Below are 22,986 nucleotides of genomic sequence, written 5' to 3'. Positions count from 1 at the left end.
GGACTCCGACGGGCGGCGGCGCAAGCAGCTCGGGCGGGCGGCCACGGGAGATTTTCCGGCGGGCAGCTCCAGTGCGCGGCTGCGGGAGCTCCTCCGGCGAGCAAGCCGGTGGGGAGAGGACCGGAGGAGGCTGGCGTGGAGGAGGATTTCGAGCTGTGGAGGATGTCCGGCGAGGAGAAGATAAAAGGGAAAAAGGAAAAGGAAAAAAAAAAGATATGGACAGAGGATGACACGTGAGACCTCAAATGACATACGGAATGGCCGACCGCAAGAGAGTTTCAAAAAAATCTTCCCTAATAAATCTTCCCTAAAACGATGTATTAGAAGTTATACTAAAAAAATTTCTAAAAAACATGTAAAGCCACAGCTAAAAACTACTCCTCAAAATTATCACGTCATTGTAATCGGACCTGCCTCCAGAACAAAGCCACCCTCTACCTCCAGAGCTCCATCTCCTTCGAGCACAGCTCGTCGCCAGCCAAATCCATCGTATCCCGACCGCCTCTGTTCGATTCCTCACATCGTATCCATTTCACCCATCACCGACCTCTCTCGTCCACTATCCAGCGACAAGTGTGGACAAGGATGGCAGTGACACCCCGTTGCAAGCCAACTAACCAGCCCGCCGTTCCTACTCCTCGCCTGGTTCCGACCGCAGCACCGTCAGCTAGCTCAGTGCAGTGTCACTGCTGCACTTGGCTTCTAACTCTGACTGACCCAGTAGAACAAAGCAAGCTAAAACCGAATCCAACTATGGAGCCGCCGCTGATACGCGCTTGCCAGACGAGCTGAGATCCTCCTCCGCTCCCCGCCAGACGACCCCGTGCCTTGTCTGCGCCGCGCTCGTCTGCAAGCACTGGTGTCGCCTTGTCTTGGCCTACCCCTTCGCCTCCGCTTCTGCGGCCTCCACCGCCACCCGACCCTGATGTTGGGCTTCCTCTGCAACGACGTCTCCCACGCCAGCGGTGACGAGGCTTGCTCCGCCCGCTTCGTCCGTACCGCGGCTTCGTGCTCGCCACTTGCGTCCCACCGCGACTGGCACGTGCTCAATGCCCACGCCAGTCGCGTCCTCCTCCACCGAGCCGCCGCGGCGCAAGTGATCTGCCTTGCCGTTTGGGACCCTCTCGCCGCCGGCGACAGCTGCCACCTGGACTTGCCGGCTGCCGCGTAGTTGGAACGCCGCGCTGCTTTGCAACAACAACTCAGACGACGGGCTGTTCCGCGTCGTCTCATGGGCACCGACTTAAGGGGACCTTCGCCTGCGTCTACTCGTCGCCTGAGCCTGCCGCGTCCTCCCCCAGTCTCTGCCTCCGCTCGGGGAAGGCTGCCGCCGCCGCTCCCACCGCTCGAGGAAGGCCTGCGTCGCCACTGCTACTCGGGGAAGGCCTAGGGCTGCCACCGCCGCCGCCACACAAGAAAATGACGCGGGCACAGAAAAAGAGGCGCTAGTGGCAATCGCGGGCGCGCGGGCAGATTAGGGGAGGAGGAGCGTCGCGCATATTTGCAGAAAAATAGCTTCAGATGCGGGCGCACGTAAATTTATGAGAGGTTTAGGGGATCTGTTGGAGCAACTTTTTTTCCTATTTTTCCTTAGGGGTAATTTAAGGGAGCTCTTAGAGTTGCTCTAACAATATCAAAAACATCATCCATACCACTCATCCCAATCTCTTTAACAAAAACACGATCATCTCATCCCAATCTCTCGGACGACATACGATCATCTCATCCCACCCCCACCAAACAGACAGGAAACGGTATATCCCGCCTTCCGAACCAAACACATAACCTCCTCCCGTCAACCTCAACCTCCCGATAAAAAAAAGCTCGCCCGCCCGCCCGCTCGCGCCCTCCGGCAACGCCGCCGCCGGTCCTTGTCCTTCGCATGGCGGCCGGCGCCCCCAATACGCTGCGCAGCTCCCAGTCGCCGCCCGCACGTCTCCCAGTCGCCGCACGTCCTGGTAAATCCTGTAGGCCATTCTCCTCTTCCATCCAGAACATGTGAATTCATTTGCCTTCTGTTCAAATGCAGAGGTTGTACACAGATATTAGATGAGAGCCGCTTGATGATTCCGGTTAGCAGATCTTTTGGGCACCAGTTTGGGTATGAGCAATTCCTTTTCTCACTTGGAGAATGTCTCATTTGATCATATCATTCTGTAGTTTAACTTCACTAATATCAATACAGTAGCTGGTTGTTCTTCTTTCTTTAGAAAATTTTAAGCACGTGTATATAATTTTTTTAGGGGACTCATTCATGAGCCCTAAGCACACGCTGCATTAGATTCTTGCAAACAAGGTGCTCACACAAGAGTTTTTTCGATTTTAATCAATAATTGTGTGCTAATAATTTTGATTTTGCCTTGCCTTCCTATCAGGAGTAATTTCATAAGAATTCCTACAAGGAATAACTGCCTGATTGGAAATTATTGTAGAAGTGTGGAAGGATAAGGGGATATTACAACAACAAACAAGAAAAGGCTTCATGATCATTTGAGTTAGAACTACAACCCAAAAAATAAATGATATGTCCAGTTATTAATATTCTGGTTTCATACTACAAAAATAGAAAAGTGATTAAAACCCTCCCAAGTAGTCTGTCCTGCTGCACTTTCTTTCCTATAATCCTGATGTCATTTTGTTTCATGTGCCTGGAAGTGATGGGAGAAGGTGGAGGAGAAGGGCTTTAGAAGTTCTTAATTTGCTGGTGCATTTTTATTTTTTGCTACTTTCAGAGAAGCAACTGATATAAATTGATGGTTTTATTATCCTTTCATAGGTACTAATTTGTCATTTGCAGGCTTCAGAGGAGTAACTGAATTTTTTGAACAAGCTAGGAGCGTGAGGGGAAACTCAGCCTGTTCTTGGTCAGCTCATGTAAGAAGTTTGATTCTTGCTTTACATAAATGAGTAGCCGGACCTTACAAGACTGAATATCCTTTCACTATCAGCACTGCTCTTTGATTGATCCCACCTGTCTTTGTCTGACAATCAATTTTGTATTGCCTGCTTAGTGCTTAGCATGTAAAACAATTGCCACTGTTGATGTGTGTAGATATAGTTTAGAAACCAAATATTCTGAAAATGCAGCCGCTATGGATAGTCCTGAAATTGTTCTGAAAATGCAGCTGCTACACTATCATGGCATCTTTCCGAAAATTTAAATGTCACTAATATAAGCTGCCATCCTCATTCTGTCAGTTACAACATAGTGTGTACTTACTGAATGGATGTTCTTACTGAATGTTCTAACTCATAGCTTATTAGATGTATCTATAAACTCAGTCGTGGGCAAGATTTCATATAGAACCTTTGATTTCCCAGTTCTCATGCAAGTAGTAGTGTTTTTACAAGTGCTAACGAAATCATGGCCTAATGCCATGATGTGCCTTAAATATTGTGAGTGAACGACAGGGTAACTTGCTATAATGTTGTCTGCACATGTTACTATTTTAAAGCAGCATAGCCATATCTATAATATTGAATAGAAAATTGCACTATTCTTGTTTTTAAAGTAGCATAGCCATATCTATAATATTGAATAGAAATTGCACTATTCTTGTTTCTTGGAGATGAGACACCTTGCGTGATTCCTGATATTGTTCTGTATTATAGAATTCTCAACACCTGAGACATATTTTGATTTTTCTAATTTTTTTATGCTCATGTGAAGGTAAAGGTAAACAGGTAAGTTCAAAGTGTTATAAATGGTTTGCGAAATTCTTTTTTTATTTACTATGCTAAACTCAGTAATTATTGATCATATTTGTTTTCCCCATCTAACAGGCAACATAATTGCTAAGGGCTCTCGGTAATTGAACTTTTGCTATTTTGTGATATGTACATGAGTTCTTTCTTGGACCAAAGATGTCTCAGTATGATATTGCAGTGATGTTGGAACTTGATTAGTTGCTCTTGAGGCCTGAGCTGTGCTCATTTGCTTTGTTGTGTTTATAAGGAACAATGGCCTATAGGCTATATGTTGATGGATAAATATACTAGAGAATGCCTGGCTGTCTGGTAATAAATACTAATGTTACAAATGACTACATGGGAGAGTTATGAATCCAGGATTCTAATACTTTGGTAAATAAACAATGTTGCCATGATCAGTTGCTGAATTTCCCATACCATTTAATCTCTTAACAATTAGGTGAATATTGGTATTAATAGTATATGTCCATCCTTGCATTAATTGGTAGGAGATATGATGTTACTTGTTAAAGTCAAAATTGTATTTGGGAGCACCTACCGGGGCTAGGAGATAAGATGTTACTTGTTAAATGTTGAAATTTGTATCGAGTACCTATTTTTCTGTGAAAGCACAAAGAATAATCAAAGATTGATAAGGTACATGCTTATCAATGCTTGTTCCAGGGGACTTACGTTGTTAAAGTGGCTTATATACCAGAATGATTTTTTAACCCTGACAATATATATGAAGTTTCTGGTTGTTTTTTAAGGATAAATGACCATAAAGTACATTGTTTTGAATCATTATTCTTTTTTTCCAACTGCAAAATCCTGCTTGTATCTATGTTTCTTCAACAGTCTACTGATCGTGCTCCAAACTCTAAATCTGTTTGAGATCTTTCGTGCTACTAATTTGTCTAGCAAACAGTTATGTTTGGAAGCTATAATCATCAGTGTGATTTATTAGATTCTTAAATGATAAGCCCTTTTCCATAAGTGAAGCTTGATTAATGTGATTTTAGCTTCAAATCTAAATCATGTCCCATTCAGCAGACATGTAGATGAGCTCTGGAGGGATGCAAAATCTAGGAACCACACTACTTAGATGCACACCCCACCTTGCATGAGAGATGAACACCCACTTGCAAGGCATGTGCTTGCTGATTTGGAAGTACAAAGAGGAAGGATTAATTGGAGTTAGGATTATTTCTTCTGTCAAGATGAAAAACCAAAGTTGTAATATATTTGGGCATATGGGCAAGGATGTGTCATTTGCAAAGTAGAAAAATTGTTTTGTTGATGAATCTTAGTGAGCAAAAACCTTAGTGCATCTAAATTGTTATGCTAATTATTTTGCTTCTTGTAGGTCCATCTTGTAGTTCTTTCTTGTTAAGGTGGTTTATTTTATTTAATTATGTTGTAAGCCTGTAGCAACGCCGGGCACGATCCTAGTAGTAGAAAGAATAGTAGAGTGCAGAGCTACGAACGAATCAAATGAGGCACCAAAGTGTTGGGACATGTGGAGGGAACTTATGCAGTTTGTGCGGTGCGGCGACCGACGAGGGGGTATGGCGGCGGTGGCGGCGGCACCGCGACCGGGTCGGTGACGGAGGAGCAAGCGGCAGGGGTGGGGATCCTGCTGCAAATATCGATGCTGGTGCTGGCGTTCGTGCTTGGCCATCTCCGCCGCCGCAGGCTCTACTACATCCACGAGGCCAGCGCCTCCCTCCTCATCTGATTTTATATTTTTCAGCCTACATAATCTGGAAAGCTGCTTGTTTGTACTATTCCCATACTTCTCGTAAGTGCATCTTACTTGAATCATTGTCTGTTTGCCTTTGAGGAATGTAGGATTAATTGACTATTTGTTTTCAGGTACATGCTAGCTTAAGGCTTTGGTCTATCTGGCATAGTCTCAATACTTTTTACTGGAATTGTGGGTGCAACTTAATTGAGGCATTCATGGTCTCATGAATTCATTTTTCAACATTTTATCTGAAGTTGCTTGCAAGATGATGGAACTTTCATTTCAGGTGATGAAGAGATGAACATTTTCAAACTTGTCACAAGATTCCCAGCGATTCACTGCTGCCTTTTTCCATCTGCTTTCATCATTGGCAGAAACTTTTGTGTAAGTTAACACTTGGATGTATTTTTGTTTTTTATCTTTCTTTTTTTAAGAAACGATATGCATCTCTCCTGCGTATTAGAGAGAATGTGTTTTTGTTTTGAACTTTTGATAAGCATTTAAATTAACGTCTAAGCACTACATAGATTCATTTATTTGGTATTTGATATTACTATGGAGCGTCAAAGCTGGTCCCACATTGGGTTCATATTTTTCTCAATTGTATCCTTCACCCTTTTTTTCTGATGCTGTTTTGCACTGCGCATCATGTTTCAAAACAAAGATACCTTATAATGTACATATAAATCCTTCCTATGTGATATGGTATTGCTTTTTCCTTAGCATTTGTTGTGGTTGACTGATGAAAATCTTCATATTAGTTGTGAGGTATTTTTTCAATGAGCCTTGATCAGTTCCTATTGATTGAGACCCTTGAGGGGTTTTAGTTTATTAAAAAAAATCTCATAAGCTAGAACAGGAATAGCAACCTAACAATTCAAACAGCCTAAAATATCCAATACATCCCTCTGACAGCACCACTGCCATAAAAAAACAAAAGAAAATAAAAGATCCAACAGCTGAACAGCACCCGGTGGACTTTGCAATAAAATCAGCATGGTCTGTAGAACTTAGAATAAGATAGCTTTACGAGCTTAGTGCTTCTAGGTAGGCTCTATAAGGAGATACATTTGTATTGTTTACTCAAGTTACTCTGCAACTTTTCTCATGTTCATTTATTTTGAAGGGCTGCAAATGTTTTCTCGTGTGCCTACTTGCTAAATATGGTACGGCCACCCCATTGGAAAATATCCAAGCAACACCAACTAGCACTTTGGTACAGTGGTAAGCAGGCTGACAAGAATGCTCACTAATAAGTATAATATTTCTGTTGTTATGTTAAGTGTTGGTCGCTTTTTGCATGACCAGGGCTTAGAGGGGCAATGGCTTTTACACTTGCTCTTCAGTCAGTTCATGATCTTCCTGAGGGCCATGGCCAGACAATTCTGACTGTTACCATATCTATAGTTGTTCTATCAGTAAGATATCAAACTGCACTAGAAGATATATAGTAGAAGGACTTTTGAGGTTTACCGACTATTGAAAAAAATCAGTGCAGGAACTAGGAAATTATGTTGGCTCTACTGACGGTGCTGCTACTGTAAACCCTTCCAATCCAGGTACTTATGATTGGAGGCTCAACAAGCACAATGCTTGAAGCTCTACATGTGATGGGGAATAGTACTAATGATCATCATCCACCATTTGAGGTATTTTCTTTATAACAAGCAGGATATATGGTACTGTAACTCTGCCTATCAGAGTGGAATGAACTAATTAGCTTGTCCTAAACATCACATATTTAAAAACGACGGGAGTAATAATATAGCTTTTACCAACACCACATTTGCTTCAATAATATCTATACTATGATGATTGCTGGCATAATTAAGTTTCTCTTCAATCTTCCATAAATGTCATCAGTAAACTGTTGTTGGTTTGGGACAGTACAATGCACTTAAATTTTTTTGACTTATTTTTTTGCTGTTAAAATTTATATAACTGATGAGATGAGGTGGTCCTCAACATTTTGGGCTGCGTTATTTGCACTATGTTTGAGGCACATAGTTTAGCTCATAAATATGACTGGTAATGATCTCTGAGTTGTTGACTGCAGGAGCAGGACAGTTCTAACGGCAAGAATGTTGGCAATATTGAACTACATGGCGAGGTTGGCAGTACCACTGCAAGCAGGTTTAAGCTGAAACTCAGAGAGACCCAAAGAAGGTAAAGTTGGATTTATCATCAGAATAGAATCACTTTTGTTCCCGGGAGCAAGATTTCCAAAGTTGCTGATACACACTCTGCTAGTTCATCGTTACGGAACACCTTTTTTTTCTTCCCCTCTTATGTCCTTGCAGCACTCCTTCCTTCACTGCACGACAGAAACTACCTTACTCCGTTTTGTAATTCACAGAATGGCGATAGCGATGACGAGGATTAGGATCATAGTGAGTTTCTTGATAGAAGACTTGGAGAATTGTGCGCCTCCAAATCCGAAGCAGATGAAGGCATGAAGCACCACGGGTACCTGGGAAGTTGCAAGACTTTGGAGAACCGTGTATAATCGGCTGGACGGATGAAGTGATATTTTCCAGTTCAAAGGAGATGCATAGCAGTTTCACTCTTTTGACCTTAGACTGCACCAGTACACCAGCTAGCAAAGCAGTGAGGAAACTAAGCACTTTGTTTTTCCATTAGATTAGATCCGCATGTAAACAATAGGCGGAGTGCACTTGACAAGTCAACATGTTACCGTTTTTACCAATTGCAGTTGTTTTCAGGAACACATACAATCAAAATTTGCATTCCAGCATCATGCTACGAATAGAATCAAGCCTGTGGGATCGTATACCCAACTCAGTTCCCGTTGGGCGTTGGCTGTTCCACTTGGTGCCCCAGGTTCAGGGACCAGGGTACTGATTCCGTTTGCGTTGCGAAGCAAAGCATCATTCTTTCGCTTTCCCTTTTTTTTCTGTCAGCATCGAGCTAAACACGCTGGATTATAAATTTGTCGCGGAATGAGTTTACCCAGTCTGTATCTTCTTCTTTTTCTTCTTTTTTGCTGAAAAACGGCTGATGAATAAAAAGGATGCATGCCAAAACTGTTTAAAGAGTCGCGTCCGTAACTCTCTCTGCGGTAATCTGAAATGTGTTTGTCTGAACACATCGCTGGAAGTTTCAAAAAAAAAAGAAGAAGAAGAACACATCGCTGGCCGTTCTGTATCTTCACTGCGGACGTTTGCGGACGCCTGAAAGACAACGCAGGGCAATTGGCCGGTAGTTGCTTGGTAAACTACACCGACGCGCTTTCTTCTAGAAGCTTCCTGCAAGTTGCATAGCGCGGTGACAGGGTCTACTACTCTCTACCGCCGCGAAAAGGGAGGAATCCCACGGAATTGGGAAATTATTGCGATCACGACAGTTTTCGTTGGCTGAAAACATGCCGATTTCTTCTCTTTTTTTTTACCAATAACATGCCGATTTCGAAAAGGGATTTGTAGAAAAACGGTGCATAAGTCGTGCAAACCTTGGACCAAAAACCTTTCGTGCGTAGGATAGTCAGCAAGCAATGCATGAGCTCGTAACTGCCCGTTAATCGTAAGGCAATCATGCTCCAAACCCACCTCGCTCTAGAACCTTCCAAGTCTGAAAAAACAAAGACACAACGCCCACTGACTCGTGGGCCAGGACGCCTCCCCATACGCCTTGCGGGCCCAACGGCAAGTCAGTCAACCCACCCCCCGCGGCCTTCCCGTCTCTGGTAGAACATTCCAGAACCCCTCCTCTGCCCTCCCCGATAAATCCCCCACCCCCACATGCCTCCGCATCTCATCCCATCCCACGCTTCCGCGGTTCCCCTCAAACCCTCGTCGCCTCCTCCCAAGCGTCGCTGCCCTCTCCTCGCGTTCGGAAGTAACGTCTCGCCATGGCCTCCGAGACAGAGACCTTCGCCTTCCAGGCGGAGATCAACCAGTTGCTCTCCCTCATAATCAACACCTTCTACTCCAACAAGGAGATCTTCCTCCGGGAGCTCATCTCCAACTCCTCCGATGTAAGCTTCCCCTGACCCCGACCGTGCTCTTCTGTTTGCGGTTCTAGATCTGTGCGCTAGACCCTAGCGTCGTTCAATAGATTGTGGGTTCCGCATCGTGCTCCGGATCTGGTGATGGGGGGTTATGTAGGGTTTTGTACTAGTTCGTCGTTGACTATTCAGCTTAAATCCGCGGCATATCACTTCTTAAGTAGTAAAAATATAGATCATAGTTTTGTCGGATCTCGGTTGTGTCTGTGGCATCTGCACTTGCAGGGTTTATGACTAATCTGAACGATCTGATACCCTAGTGGGAACTGTGAAAGCGTGGCTGATTTTGATAAATGTAGTCTTTGTTATGCTGGTTTTGTTTAGTACGTGCTTCAACAGCTACATGGTTAAGTTGATTGTGTGCTGATGCAGTTAATCGTGCTTATTCCAGTGCTAATCTAGAATGTACAAATGAAAGCATGATTGGTCTTGATAAACTTTATCTAGTCTCGCTAGATTAAGAGTGTTGGTTTATGCTGGGAAGGTAGAAGGCTTTGTAGTGGGTGCTTCAACAACTACATGGTTAAAGTGATTGTGTAGCGGTTAATCATGTTTATATAGTGCAGTGCTTATATAAATAGCTGGTCACCCTATTCTGGCAGAGCAACCTCCAGATATTAGTTAAAGCTGTGCAAGTTTCATTTAATACTTTCTAAGCACTTTATTATATTCTATATACTGAATGATGTACGAATCCAACCCTGAACTTGTATTTTTGTGGGCTTTTACAGGCCTTGGACAAGATCAGGTTTGAGAGCTTGACGGACAAGAGCAAGCTCGATGCCCAGCCAGAGCTGTTCATCCACATTGTTCCTGACAAGGCCTCCAACACACTGACAATCATTGACAGTGGTATTGGTATGACCAAGTCAGATCTCGTGAACAACCTTGGTACCATTGCACGGTCAGGAACAAAGGAGTTCATGGAGGCTCTGGCTGCTGGTGCTGATGTGTCTATGATCGGTCAGTTTGGAGTTGGTTTCTACTCTGCCTACCTTGTTGCTGAGAGAGTTGTTGTGACCACCAAGCACAACGATGATGAGCAGTACGTGTGGGAGTCTCAGGCTGGTGGCTCCTTCACCGTCACACGTGATACCTCTGGGGAGCCCCTTGGCAGGGGTACCAAGATGACCCTCTACCTCAAGGATGATCAGGTATAGCAGAAACTTCCCGGATTAGTGCTTGCTGTGTGTTAATTAGTATTGGTGATGCTGCCATAGCCAGTTGTTTACTGTTTTATAGGATTATTTGTATAGTGCTGATGCTTTTTGGCCATGGTTCAATTATGCAATATTAGTTTGTGCTGATGATACGGCGAGCTGACTTGAAACCATATATAACTATGATTTGTTTGGTTTGTTAACTGACTGTAAATGTGGATGAGGTTAGAAGTTGGTTCAATCTTGTAGGATCATTTGAGATATTGCTGTTAGATAATGTGTTTCCCAGATTGGTAGGAACAATGTAGCATGCTAGTTTTTAATCATAGTCTGTTTCTTTTTCTGGAATGACTGCGCGATAAACATGTGTTCTTCTGGAATGCTATTTTTAAGTATAGTGTAACTGAAATTCTGATCATTATTTTGGGATTATGTCAAGACGTTGATGTACTGATAATAACTGTATTAAGTTTGCTGTTGTACTGAACCTTTAGGATTTTTTGAGGTTTGAATATCTGAAAGAAATTCCGTCATTTTGAACACTCTCTTATAATTTTCTTCTATTTTCTGCAGTTGGAGTACCTTGAGGAGCGACGCCTCAAGGATCTGATCAAGAAGCACTCTGAGTTCATCAGCTACCCCATCTCTCTCTGGACTGAGAAGACCACTGAGAAGGAGATTTCTGATGATGAGGATGAGGAAGATAAGAAGGATGAGGAGGGCAAGGTTGAGGACGTTGATGAGGAGAAGGAAGAGAAAGAGAAGAAAAAGAAGAAGATCAAGGAGGTTTCTCACGAGTGGCAATTGGTCAACAAGCAGAAACCTATCTGGATGAGGAAGCCTGAGGAGATCACCAAGGAAGAGTACGCTGCTTTCTACAAGAGCTTGACAAACGACTGGGAGGAGCATCTTGCCGTGAAGCACTTCTCTGTTGAGGGTCAGCTTGAGTTCAAGGCTGTCCTCTTTGTACCCAAGAGGGCCCCGTTCGACCTCTTCGACACCAGGAAGAAGCAGAACAACATCAAGCTCTATGTGCGGCGTGTCTTCATCATGGACAACTGTGAGGAGCTGATCCCAGAGTGGCTGAGCTTTGTCAAGGGCATCGTTGACTCTGAGGACCTTCCCCTCAACATCTCCCGTGAGACCCTCCAGCAGAACAAGATCCTCAAGGTCATCCGCAAGAACCTGGTGAAGAAGTGCATTGAGCTCTTCTTCGAGATTGCTGAGAACAAGGAGGACTACAACAAGTTCTACGAGGCCTTCTGCAAGAACCTCAAGCTTGGCATCCACGAGGACTCCCAGAACAGGACCAAGATCGCTGAGCTCCTGAGGTACCACTCCACCAAGAGCGGTGATGAGCTGACTAGCCTCAAGGACTATGTGACGAGGATGATGGAGGGCCAGAGCGACATCTACTACATCACTGGTGAGAGCAAGAAGGCTGTGGAGAACTCCCCCTTCCTTGAGAAGCTGAAGAAGAAGGGCTATGAAGTCCTGTACATGGTGGATGCAATTGATGAGTATGCCATTGGCCAGCTGAAGGAATTTGAGGGCAAGAAACTCGTCTCTGCCACTAAGGAGGGCCTGAAGCTTGATGAGACTGAGGATGAGAAGAAGAGACAGGAGGAGCTCAAGGAGAAGTTTGAGGGCCTCTGCAAGGTGATTAAGGAGGTTCTGGGTGACAAGGTTGAGAAGGTGGTGGTCTCTGACCGTGTGGTGGACTCCCCCTGCTGCCTGGTCACTGGCGAGTATGGCTGGACTGCCAACATGGAGAGGATCATGAAGGCCCAGGCGCTGAGGGACTCCAGCATGTCCGGATACATGTCCTCCAAGAAGACCATGGAGATCAACCCTGAGAATGCCATCATGGAGGAGCTCCGCAAGCGTGCTGAGGCTGACAAGAATGACAAGTCTGTGAAGGACCTTGTCATGCTGCTGTTCGAGACTGCGCTCCTCACCTCTGGCTTCAGCCTTGACGACCCCAACACCTTCGGCAGCCGCATCCACCGCATGCTCAAGCTGGGCCTGAGCATCGACGAGGACGAGACCCCGGAGGCTGACACCGACATGCCCCCTCTGGAGGACGACGCTGGTGAGAGCAAGATGGAGGAGGTCGACTAAGCGCGCCCGGGTGCAACTTTTGAGTCTGAGTTAGCTTAGCTGTTCTGGTTATCCCTGAAAGTTGAGTTGTCCGTGTGTTTTGTGTGGTACTTCTCCTAGCCTGCAATGCGTGGGGCTAGATGCTATGGTGCCGTGGATTATCGAACTGCGTAGGTTAAGTGTTGGTGGTATAATAGTGTTATTATTAACCTGCTGTCTTCGAATTACTGTTTTTTCTCGCTTTGCAATCTGTTCTTTAGGAAACGGTCGGTAACGATATTATACAGAAAAGATTAACCGAAATTTTGCCGGTTTCACTAGTATTAAACTAATCAGTGGCAACTAATAAGAGAAATTGAAAAACTCATTTAATATGGTTATTGGAGATGATATTATTTATATGAAAACAATTTCAAACGTGCTCTGGTAGGTGCAAAATGAGTTTGAGATTTTCTGTTGCAATTTTCATCCCTATTTTTGTATCACTTTCTTTTCTTAAGCTCAATTTATCCACTTTACTTTCACTTGCAGTGCATTTTTTTTAGTAGTTGATCCGAATTAACTGGGCATTTGCGAGTTTTGCGGATTCAGCTGTGGCTTTTCAAGCCGAGAGGTTAATAAAATTTGGCCCCAGCCTCTGCGTTGATTACCACTAGGCAGTGGTCTGCACTTGTGATTGTAGTGTGGATATGTTACACCAAAAAAAGATTTGGTGGCTGATCAGTGTGCATATGATCGTGTAAATCCAGCAATGATGTGCATTAGCCATGTTAATGGGGAGTATTTCATATAAAAAAGGTAATAAAAACCATTAAAAAAGTGGGTAGTAGTACTTAACATATAAAATTAGAGTGTGGTAGCACCATGATGCAATAAACTTAGCCATTTTAATGAAGTACTTTATATATGAACATAGGGCTCCTCTATCCTAAATTATTAATCATTTCGGTTGTGCATAACAAAATTTATAAATTTAGAAAAATCAAAACAGCTAATACTAATTTGGGCTGGATAGAGTATAATATCTGACGTAACATTTACTTTATAGATGAATTATGGGTTCTACAATGTATGACTAGCATTTTCAAAGTAATATGCAAGGATGCAGCAATTTTCATCAGTGTTACCAGAACTATTTTCTAATAACACACATATAGTTTTATTACTCGAATGTGATGGCCAACAAACTGGAGACAATAGGAGTTGTGGTTCAGATGATACTCCCTCTATTTATGAATGCAAGGCATATTTTAATCAATGAAAAGTTACTAACCTCAGTCAAATCACGTTTAGTGCAGTAACATAGTAATATCAATAGATTGTCTTGATGATGAGATTAACTACTTTGTAGAGATTGCCAAAATGTTGCAAGAGAAACTAGGAGCCAATATATACTTCGGAAGACTTTTTGCCTATCAAAATACATCCACAATTTATTGGTAGCTTCATTACTTCAGTGATGGACTGCGGGCCTGCACCTCCAAATCTAAAGCAGATATAGCACCGCATGTACCTGGGGAGTAAGATTTGGAGAACCGTGTATAATCCGCTAGAATTTTTAGTTCAAAGAAAATAATTAGCAGTTTCATACTATTTTACTACCTTAGGCCGCACCAGTACGCCGGCTAGCAAAATAGTGAGGAAACTAAAGCTAGAGCACCTTATTTTTTCCATTACACACTAGATTTGATTAAACCCACATGTAAACAATAGATGGAGTGCGCGCAACAAGGCCATATGTTACCATTTACCAATTGCGCGCATGGAACCAAAATTTGCATCCCAAATTCAAATTACTAATAAAAGCTATCAAGCCTGGGATCGTGTACCCAGCTCCGTTCATGTTGGGCGTTGGCTGTTCCACCTGGTCCCCCGGTTCAGGGAATAGGCTCGCGCTGCGAAGCAAAGGACAGTTTTTTCGCTTTCTCCTTTTATGTCTGCAACTTAGGCCCTGTTTGTTACTTTTGCTAAAGTTTAGCAGCTAAATTTTGCTAAACTTTAGTTGCTAAACTTTAGCAAAATCTGTTTGGATACTATTGCTAAAAGGTATTTAATAACCTGTAAAAAGACCTATCTACCCTTATTAAAGGTGCGTAGGAGGGGGAGACAAGCAATAAATGAGGGGTAATAGGTTGTCCAGCCCACCTTTTAGCAAGTTTTAGCAACTAAAAACTTGGTAAAGTATTCAACTTTAGCAAGTTTTAGCAAGGGTGTTTGACAGTTTAGCAGCTAAAAGTTGCTTAGCAACTAAAGTTTAGCAAGGTGGAACCAAACACCCCCTTAGCATTCAGCTATAAGTACATTGAATTATAAGCTATTGCAAAATAAGTCTACTATATGATTATATTCTTTTTTTTTTCTTTTGCTTTTTTTTTTTCCGAGGATACAAACTGCATAGGGCTAAAAAGGATTCACGTCAAAATTGGTTTATAGCGGTGTGTAGGAGGGTTCACGTAATCTGAAATGTGTTTGTTTGACACATCACTGGCCGTTCTGTATATTCATTATCAGTGTGGTTGTTACGAACTCCTAAAATGGAAAGACAATTAGATGCATGGTAATCTTTTGGTAAAGTACACCTATATTTCCTTCCAGAAGCTTCCCTGCAAGTTGGATAAATAGAGACTGTGTCTACTATCTCCCGTTCTTAAACGGAGCAGAAATTTCACGGAATTTGGAAATTATTGCGATCACGACAGTCGACAGACGTATTATCAAAGCTCCCAAACGCAACTCAAAACACGAGAAAAAGTTCGTGCAAATCTTATACTGGACTCTTCCTTATTTTTTTCAAAACAAAAAACCTTTCGTAAATCAGGCAATACACGAGCTCGTAGATGGACCTGCCAACTGCCCGTTAATCGTAAGGTAAATCATGCTCTAAACCCACCTCGCTCTAGAACCTTCCAAGTCTGAAAAAAGAAAGACACAACGCCCACTGACTCGTGGGCCACGGGGGCCTCCAGCCCCAGCACGGCTGGGCCTAGAAGACTTCGGCCCAACGGGAAGTCAGTCAACCCGCCCCCAATATATCACCCCACAGGGCACCCGCCTGGCCGCCTCCCCATCTCATCTCAGGCTCCCTCGGTTTCCCCCAAACCCTCGTCGCCTCCTCCCAAGCGCCGCCGCCCTCTCCTCGCGTTCGGAAGCAAGGTCTCGCCATGGCCTCGGAGACGGAGACGTTCGCCTTCCAGGCGGAGATCAACCAGCTGCTCTCCCTCATCATCAACACCTTCTACTCCAACAAGGAGATCTTCCTCCGGGAGCTCATCTCCAACTCCTCCGATGTAAGTTTCCCCCCTACCCGCTCGTGCTCTTCTGTTTGCGGCTCTAGATCTGTGCGCTAAGCCCTCGTGTCGTTCAATGGATCGGTGGGTTCCGCATCGTACTTCGGATCTGGTGATAGGGGGTTATATAGGGTTTTGTGCTAGTTCGTGGTTGACTATTCAGCTTAAATCCACGACATATCAACCTGTACTTCTGAAGTCGTAAATAGTAATTTTGTCAGATCTCGGCTGTGTCTGTGGCATCTGTACTTGCAAGGTTTATGTCGAATCTGAACGATCTGAAACCCTAGCGAGAACCGTGAGAGCGTGATTGATCTTGATAAATGTAATCTTTGCTAGGCTGGTTTATTGTAGTACGTGCTTCAACAGCTACATGGTTAAGTTGATTGCGTGTTGATGCAGTTAATTGTGTTTATTGCAGTGCTAATCTTGAATGTACAAATGCAAGCATGATTGGTCTTGACAAAATAAATTTATCTGGTCTTCCTATGTCAGAATGGATTATGCTGGGAAGGTAGAAGGCTTTGTAGTTGGTGCTTCAACAACTACATGGTTAAATTGATTGTGTGTAGTGGTTACTCGTGTTTAGTGCAGTAAATACCTTGTTACCCTATTCTGACAGAATAACCTCCTGATAAATAATAATAGTGAAAGCTGTGCACGTTTCATTTAATTACTTTGTAAGCACTGAATGATGTATCAATCCAACCCTGAATGTTTTTGTGGGCTTTGACAGGCCTTGGACAAGATCAGGTTTGAGAGCTTGACGGACAAGAGCAAGCTCGATGCCCAGCCAGAGCTGTTCATCCACATTGTTCCTGACAAGGCCTCCAACACTCTGACAATCATTGACAGTGGTATTGGTATGACCAAGTCAGATCTCGTGAACAACCTTGGTACCATTGCACGGTCAGGAACAAAGGAGTTCATGGAGGCTCTGGCTGCTGGTGCTGATGTGTCTATGATCGGTCAGTTTGGAGTTGGTTTCTACTCTGCCTACCTTGTTGCTGAGAGAGTTGTTGTGACCACCAAGCACAACGACGATGAGCAGTACGTGTGGGAGTCTCAGGCTGGTGGATCCTTCACCGTCACACGTGATACCTCTGGGGAGACCCTTGGCAGGGGTACCAAGATGATCCTCTACCTCAAGGATGATCAGGTATAGCAGAAACTTCCCGGATTAGTGCCTGTGGTGTGTTAATTACTATTGGTGATGCTGCCATAGCTATTTACTGTTTTATAGGATTATTTAGATACAGCTGATGCTTTTTGGTCGTACCTTTGTTGAAATCACACGGTTCCATTATGCTATGTTAGTTTGTGGTGCTGATCTGTTGGGAAGCTGAATTGAAAGCATATATAGCTCCAATATGTTTGGTTTGTTATAACTAACTGTAAATGTGGATTACATTAGATTCACTCTTAGAGGATCATTTGGGATATTGCTGTTAGATAACGCATTTCCCTGATTGGTAAGAACAATGTAGCATGCTATTTATCTAATCGTAGTCTTTTTTTGGAATAACTTTGCTCTTCAGATACTATAATTATAGAGAAACTGAAATTTTGTTTTGCATGTGTGTCTAGTTATGGCATTATTTTGGGATTATATCAACAAGTTGATGTACAGTGATAATCATTAACTGTCTTAAATTTACTGTTCTACTGAATATTTGAGTTTTTGACGTTTGAATATCTGAGAGTAATTCCATCAGTTTGAACACTCTCTTATAATTTTCTTCTATTTTCTGCAGTTGGAGTACCTTGAGGAGCGACGCCTCAAGGATCTGATCAAGAAGCACTCTGAGTTCATCAGCTACCCCATCTCTCTCTGGACTGAGAAGACCACTGAGAAGGAGATTTCTGATGATGAGGATGAGGAAGATAAGAAGGATGAGGAGGGCAAGGTTGAGGATGTTGATGAGGAGAAGGAAGAGAAAGAGAAGAAAAAGAAGAAGATCAAGGAGGTTTCTCACGAGTGGCAATTGGTCAACAAGCAGAAACCTATCTGGATGAGGAAGCCTGAGGAAATCACCAAGGAAGAGTACGCTGCTTTCTACAAGAGCTTGACCAACGACTGGGAGGAGCATCTTGCCGTGAAGCACTTCTCTGTTGAGGGTCAGCTTGAGTTCAAGGCTGTCCTCTTTGTACCCAAGAGGGCCCCCTTCGACCTCTTCGACACCAGGAAGAAGCAGAACAACATCAAGCTCTATGTGCGGCGTGTCTTCATCATGGACAACTGTGAGGAGCTGATCCCAGAGTGGCTGAGCTTTGTCAAGGGCATCGTTGACTCTGAGGACCTTCCCCTCAACATCTCCCGTGAGACCCTCCAGCAGAACAAGATCCTCAAGGTCATCCGCAAGAACCTGGTGAAGAAGTGCATTGAGCTCTTCTTCGAGATTGCTGAGAACAAGGATGACTACAACAAGTTCTACGAGGCCTTCTGCAAGAACCTCAAGCTTGGCATCCACGAGGACTCCCAGAACAGGACCAAGATCGCTGAGCTCCTGAGGTACCACTCCACCAAGAGCGGTGATGAGCTGACTAGCCTCAAGGACTATGTGACAAGGATGAAGGAGGGCCAGAGCGACATCTACTACATCACTGGTGAGAGCAAGAAGGCTGTGGAGAACTCCCCCTTCCTTGAGAAGCTGAAGAAGAAGGGCTATGAAGTCCTGTACATGGTTGATGCAATTGATGAGTATGCCATTGGCCAGCTGAAGGAATTTGAGGGCAAGAAACTTGTCTCTGCCACTAAGGAGGGCCTGAAGCTGGATGAGACTGAGGACGAGAAGAAGAGACAGGAGGAGCTCAAGGAGAAGTTTGAGGGCCTCTGCAAGGTGATTAAGGAGGTTCTGGGTGACAAGGTTGAGAAGGTGGTGGTCTCTGACCGTGTGGTGGACTCCCCGTGCTGCCTGGTCACCGGTGAGTATGGCTGGACCGCCAACATGGAGAGGATCATGAAGGCCCAGGCGCTGAAGGACTCCAGCATGTCCGGATACATGTCCTCCAAGAAGACCATGGAGATCAACCCTGAGAACGCCATCATGGATGAGCTCCGCAAGCGTGCTGAGGCTGACAAGAACGACAAGTCTGTTAAGGACCTTGTCATGCTGCTGTTTGATACTGCGCTCCTCACCTCTGGCTTCAGCCTCGATGACCCCAACACCTTTGGCAGCCGCATCCACCGAATGCTAAAGCTAGGCCTGAGCATCGACGAGGACGAAACCCCGGAGGCTGACAGTGACATGCCCCCTCTTGAGGACGATGCCGGTGAGAGCAAGATGGAGGAGGTCGACTAAGCGCTGCTTGGTGGTTTTCTCGAGTCGAGTTTAGCTTAGTTATTCTGGTTATTCCTGAACCTTGAGTTTTTTGTTTATTTTGTGGGGTGCTACTTTTCCTAGCCTGCATCTGCATGCGTGGTGCTAGGGTTATCGAACTGCGTACGTTAGTTGTCGGTGGTATAGTAGCATTATTATTATCCTGTTATCTTCTAACTTCTGTTTCTTCTCGTTTGCATTCTGTTTTTCGTGTCACTTCTTTCTTAAGCTTCTATCCGTTTTACTTTCACTTGCACCGCATTATTTTTATAGTTGATTTGAATTAATAAGGGCATTTGCGTGTTTTGTGGTTTTGCAATCCGGCAGGTTAATAAAATTTGCCCCGGCCTCTGCAGTGATTACCAGGCAGTGGTCTCGATATCTTACAGAAAAAAGATTTGTTGGTTAATCTGTGTGCATCTGATCTTGTGAATCCAACAAGAATATGCACAAGATAGAATCAAGAGTGCTAGCAGTGTAGCACATTGTGACATGCTGACACGCAAACTCGGGGGGCAATGTTACGGGGACTATTAATAACTAGGATGATCAGCGCGCTTCGCCGCGCCTGTATCCAGTGCGCTGGAGATATTGAGGGGATCCTTTTAAAAAGGGGGTTTTCTAAATGCAGCGGATGATGCAGGAAAACGGTACTTCAAACTTGTGATGCCAAGAATCAGTAGCTTTTTTATAGTAAAAAAGTATAATTAGCTTATCTAATTAGCACAACAGTCGTCATCCAAAAACAAACTTATCATTCATGTATGTACCCAACAAATGAGATGAAAGAACTTAAAATGTTACAATAGTTACAACAATCATGTCATAGAGACGCGTCGGTCTCATCCATTAAACAGTCACCATCTAAAGATTAGGAATACACCATATAAAGAGTCTTTCAAGGAAAACGCATATGTCCTCGTAGGCAGAAGGGGAAACTCCTTCCTATTTTTTTTATTCTAGATCCATTTAATTAGCTCCCACGAGAAGTTGAATCCAGGCTTACTAGTAGGCGTTCTAACCACCAAGCTAGAGACCATTTCGCAGCAGAGAACAAACTTACATTTTGTTAAAGAGCAATCCTCCATGCATTTATGTATTATTCAATCTCAGTATGGTGTCTGACTTTTAAACACTCAGCTGAAAAGTGCCAATAAGCTTGATCAAACTTAGTAAACAACTATCATTGCTTAAAACCAAAAAGGTGTAAAATTTGAAATGATAGGTAGGTGATTGCTTTTATGTGTATATGATAAGCTCCATTTTCATTCCAATAGCTGACATAATCATTACCCAGATGTGTGGAGTAGTTGTGGGGTAAATGGGTTAACATAGCTTTATAGCTGCTGTTCGTTTGTGCTGGCTGCATAAGCAGCTGCAGCTGCACGCCTGCACGGGACAGCAGGTCCACAATTCAGACTCAGAATGCTTGCTTGGCTATTGCAGCTGCAGCCGCGGCGTTGCAGCAGCAATCTCTACCGAACGGGCTCATATTTAATAGAGCCCTAGAATAGCACACAATTTCGCACAGATATAGAACAACTTAAAAGTAGCTAAAATTTTCTGCTGAATGGATCAATATAGTTGGTAAAGAAGGAAACGTGTTATAGCAGATCTACTAAGGCACATATTACTTGAAGTTACAGAATTGGAAAATAGAATTAACTATCTCCTGTTGGGCGTTGGCTGTTCCATCTGGTCCCCCGGTTTCAGGATCAGGGTATTGATTCCGTTCGCTCTGCAAAGAAAAGGATAATTTTTCGCTTTTCCTCTTTTTTTGTCAGCAACTTAGCATCCAGCAATAAATATGCTGAATTACAATCTGTTGCAAAATAAGTTTACCCTATCATTACCTTAATTTTTTCTTTTGCTTTTTTTCGAGGATACCCATAAAAACTGCAGGGGCTAAAAAGGACGCACATTAAATTTGGTTTATAGCTGCATGTGGTAACAAGAGTTCTGCCGCGATCTGAATGTGTTTGACTGAACGCATCACTCGCCATTCTGTATCTTCATTGTCGGTGCAGTTTTTTTGGACTTTTGAAAGCAAGCATATGACAATTGGACAGTAGTCACTTAGTAAGTTAGTAGTTTGTTTTGCGAACCTAGTAAGTTAGTAGTTAACTACACCTATATTCCCTTCATAAACTCCCCTGCAAGTTGCATAAAAAAAGGAGACAAGGTCTACTCTCTCCCGATGCTAAAAGGGAGGATAAATTCCACGAAATTTGAAAATTATTGTGATCACGATAGTCTTACTATTAGTGCTTCCAAACGCAAAGTTTTCTCTAGCTGAAAACACCTTATACTGGACTCTCTCTTTTTTTTTCCAAACAAAAACCCATCCCCCTCCACCACGGCAGCTGCCATCGCTGTCTTTCTCGCGACCACCGCGTTCGGGACTGTAGAGATCCTATACGCTGCCGCTTTTGTCGTGGGTCTGGGCACCGCGGCTACGCTTGCCCCATGGCGTTCCCACGTGAGCAGACTCCCCACCCGCGCCGCCGTCCCACAATCCCACTCCTCGCGTCACGTGTGCCAATCAACGCGGTCCCCTTCCTCCCCCGCAGCTCGCCTCCGCCTTCCGCCACGCCAACGCCTCCGCCCACCCCGCTCAACCTCCCTCCTTTCACCACGGCCTTCGACCCGCTGCGTATGCTTGCCTCCACAAGCCATGCCCCCACGGTCGCGGAGCGTGTGGCTGAACCGCGCCACCCTGCCACGGAGGAGGGGCCGTTCTACCTCAACGACCTCTTCCGCGAGCCCCTGGACAAGGGCAAGCGCGTGGCGCTTGGTGAACCCTCCTCCCCACAGCTCCGCGCGTCACGTGCCATTCCTAAAGCACGCGACATCCGTGTCGTTGGCGTCGCCTCTCCGCGTCGCGCGTCTGGTGCCAACACGCCCGTCCCCGGGCGCTCGCCTCCCCTGACGCCGCCGCCGGGACTCGCTGCGCCTGTGGACCCAGTGTATCCGCGGAGGGGCGCGTCCAACGCTTCGGCGAGCATGTCCAACGGCGAGGCCAACAGCGCCCTGGAGGAGGAGTCGGTAGACAGCGACGCCTTCGACGACGGCCCCGACTACCTGGAGGTCTGGGTCAACGAAGGTGACTGGGACCACGCCTCCCGCTTTGCCTTTGTTTACGTGGACCCCCTGGCTGCTGCAGCGGCCCCCTCCCCTCTGATCCACGCCGCGCTCCACGTCGCGGAGCCGCACATGCGCTTCCAGCTGCTCCCGTCGCCGCGTGGCGTGGCGCTGCTGCACTTTGGCTCTCCCGCGGCGCGGGAGATGGCAATGGACGTGCAGCCGGTGCATATTAACGGCGCCACTGTCACGCTTGAGCGCGCGGAGGAAACTGATGATCGCTTCGTTCGTGAGCCAGAGTGGCTTGCGCACGTTGCCATCTGGAATCTGCCTCCTGAGCACTGGTCGGTCGAGCAGGTGCGTGACATCCTACGCTGCATCGGTACCCTTGTGGAAGTGGATCCCTTTTGCAGCCCTGGCTTCGATCGTTCCTGCATGCGTGTGGTGATTGAGCTGCAGCACCCTCATCTCCCCAGCCGCCTCGGAGTCCACACCCCGAGCGGCCGCGGTGTCGTTCTGCGCCTGGGCGGTCTGACCTTCTGGCCGCGCGAGCAGCAGTTCGACGAGGCGGGGGACT

The 22,986-nt window shown here is 45.0% G+C and overlaps 1 protein-coding gene and 1 pseudogene across 1 annotated transcript; both read left to right on the top strand.

Annotated features, from left to right (window-relative positions):
- The first annotated feature begins 925 nt into the window (after positions 1-925).
- Positions 926-7,820, top strand: LOC101768193 (annotated as a pseudogene).
- Positions 7,821-9,156: 1,336 nt separating this feature from the next.
- Positions 9,157-19,578, top strand: LOC101760053 (heat shock protein 81-1). The gene is made up of 6 exons (XM_004973767.3): positions 9,157-9,431; positions 10,193-10,615; positions 11,195-12,412; positions 15,895-16,008; positions 16,745-17,167; positions 17,763-19,578. The coding sequence occupies exons 1-6, from the start codon at positions 9,306-9,308 to the stop codon at positions 19,308-19,310; spliced, it is 3,852 nt and encodes a 1,283-aa protein (XP_004973824.2). The 5' UTR covers positions 9,157-9,305; the 3' UTR covers positions 19,311-19,578.
- Positions 19,579-22,986: the final 3,408 nt, after the last annotated feature.

This window comes from Setaria italica, chromosome VI, assembly GCF_000263155.2.
Source record: "Setaria italica strain Yugu1 chromosome VI, Setaria_italica_v2.0, whole genome shotgun sequence".
In the NCBI taxonomy this organism is placed as follows: Eukaryota; Viridiplantae; Streptophyta; class Magnoliopsida; order Poales; family Poaceae; genus Setaria; species Setaria italica.
The sequence above is the reverse complement of the archived record's forward strand: the minus strand, read 5'-3'. Positions and strand labels throughout refer to the sequence as shown.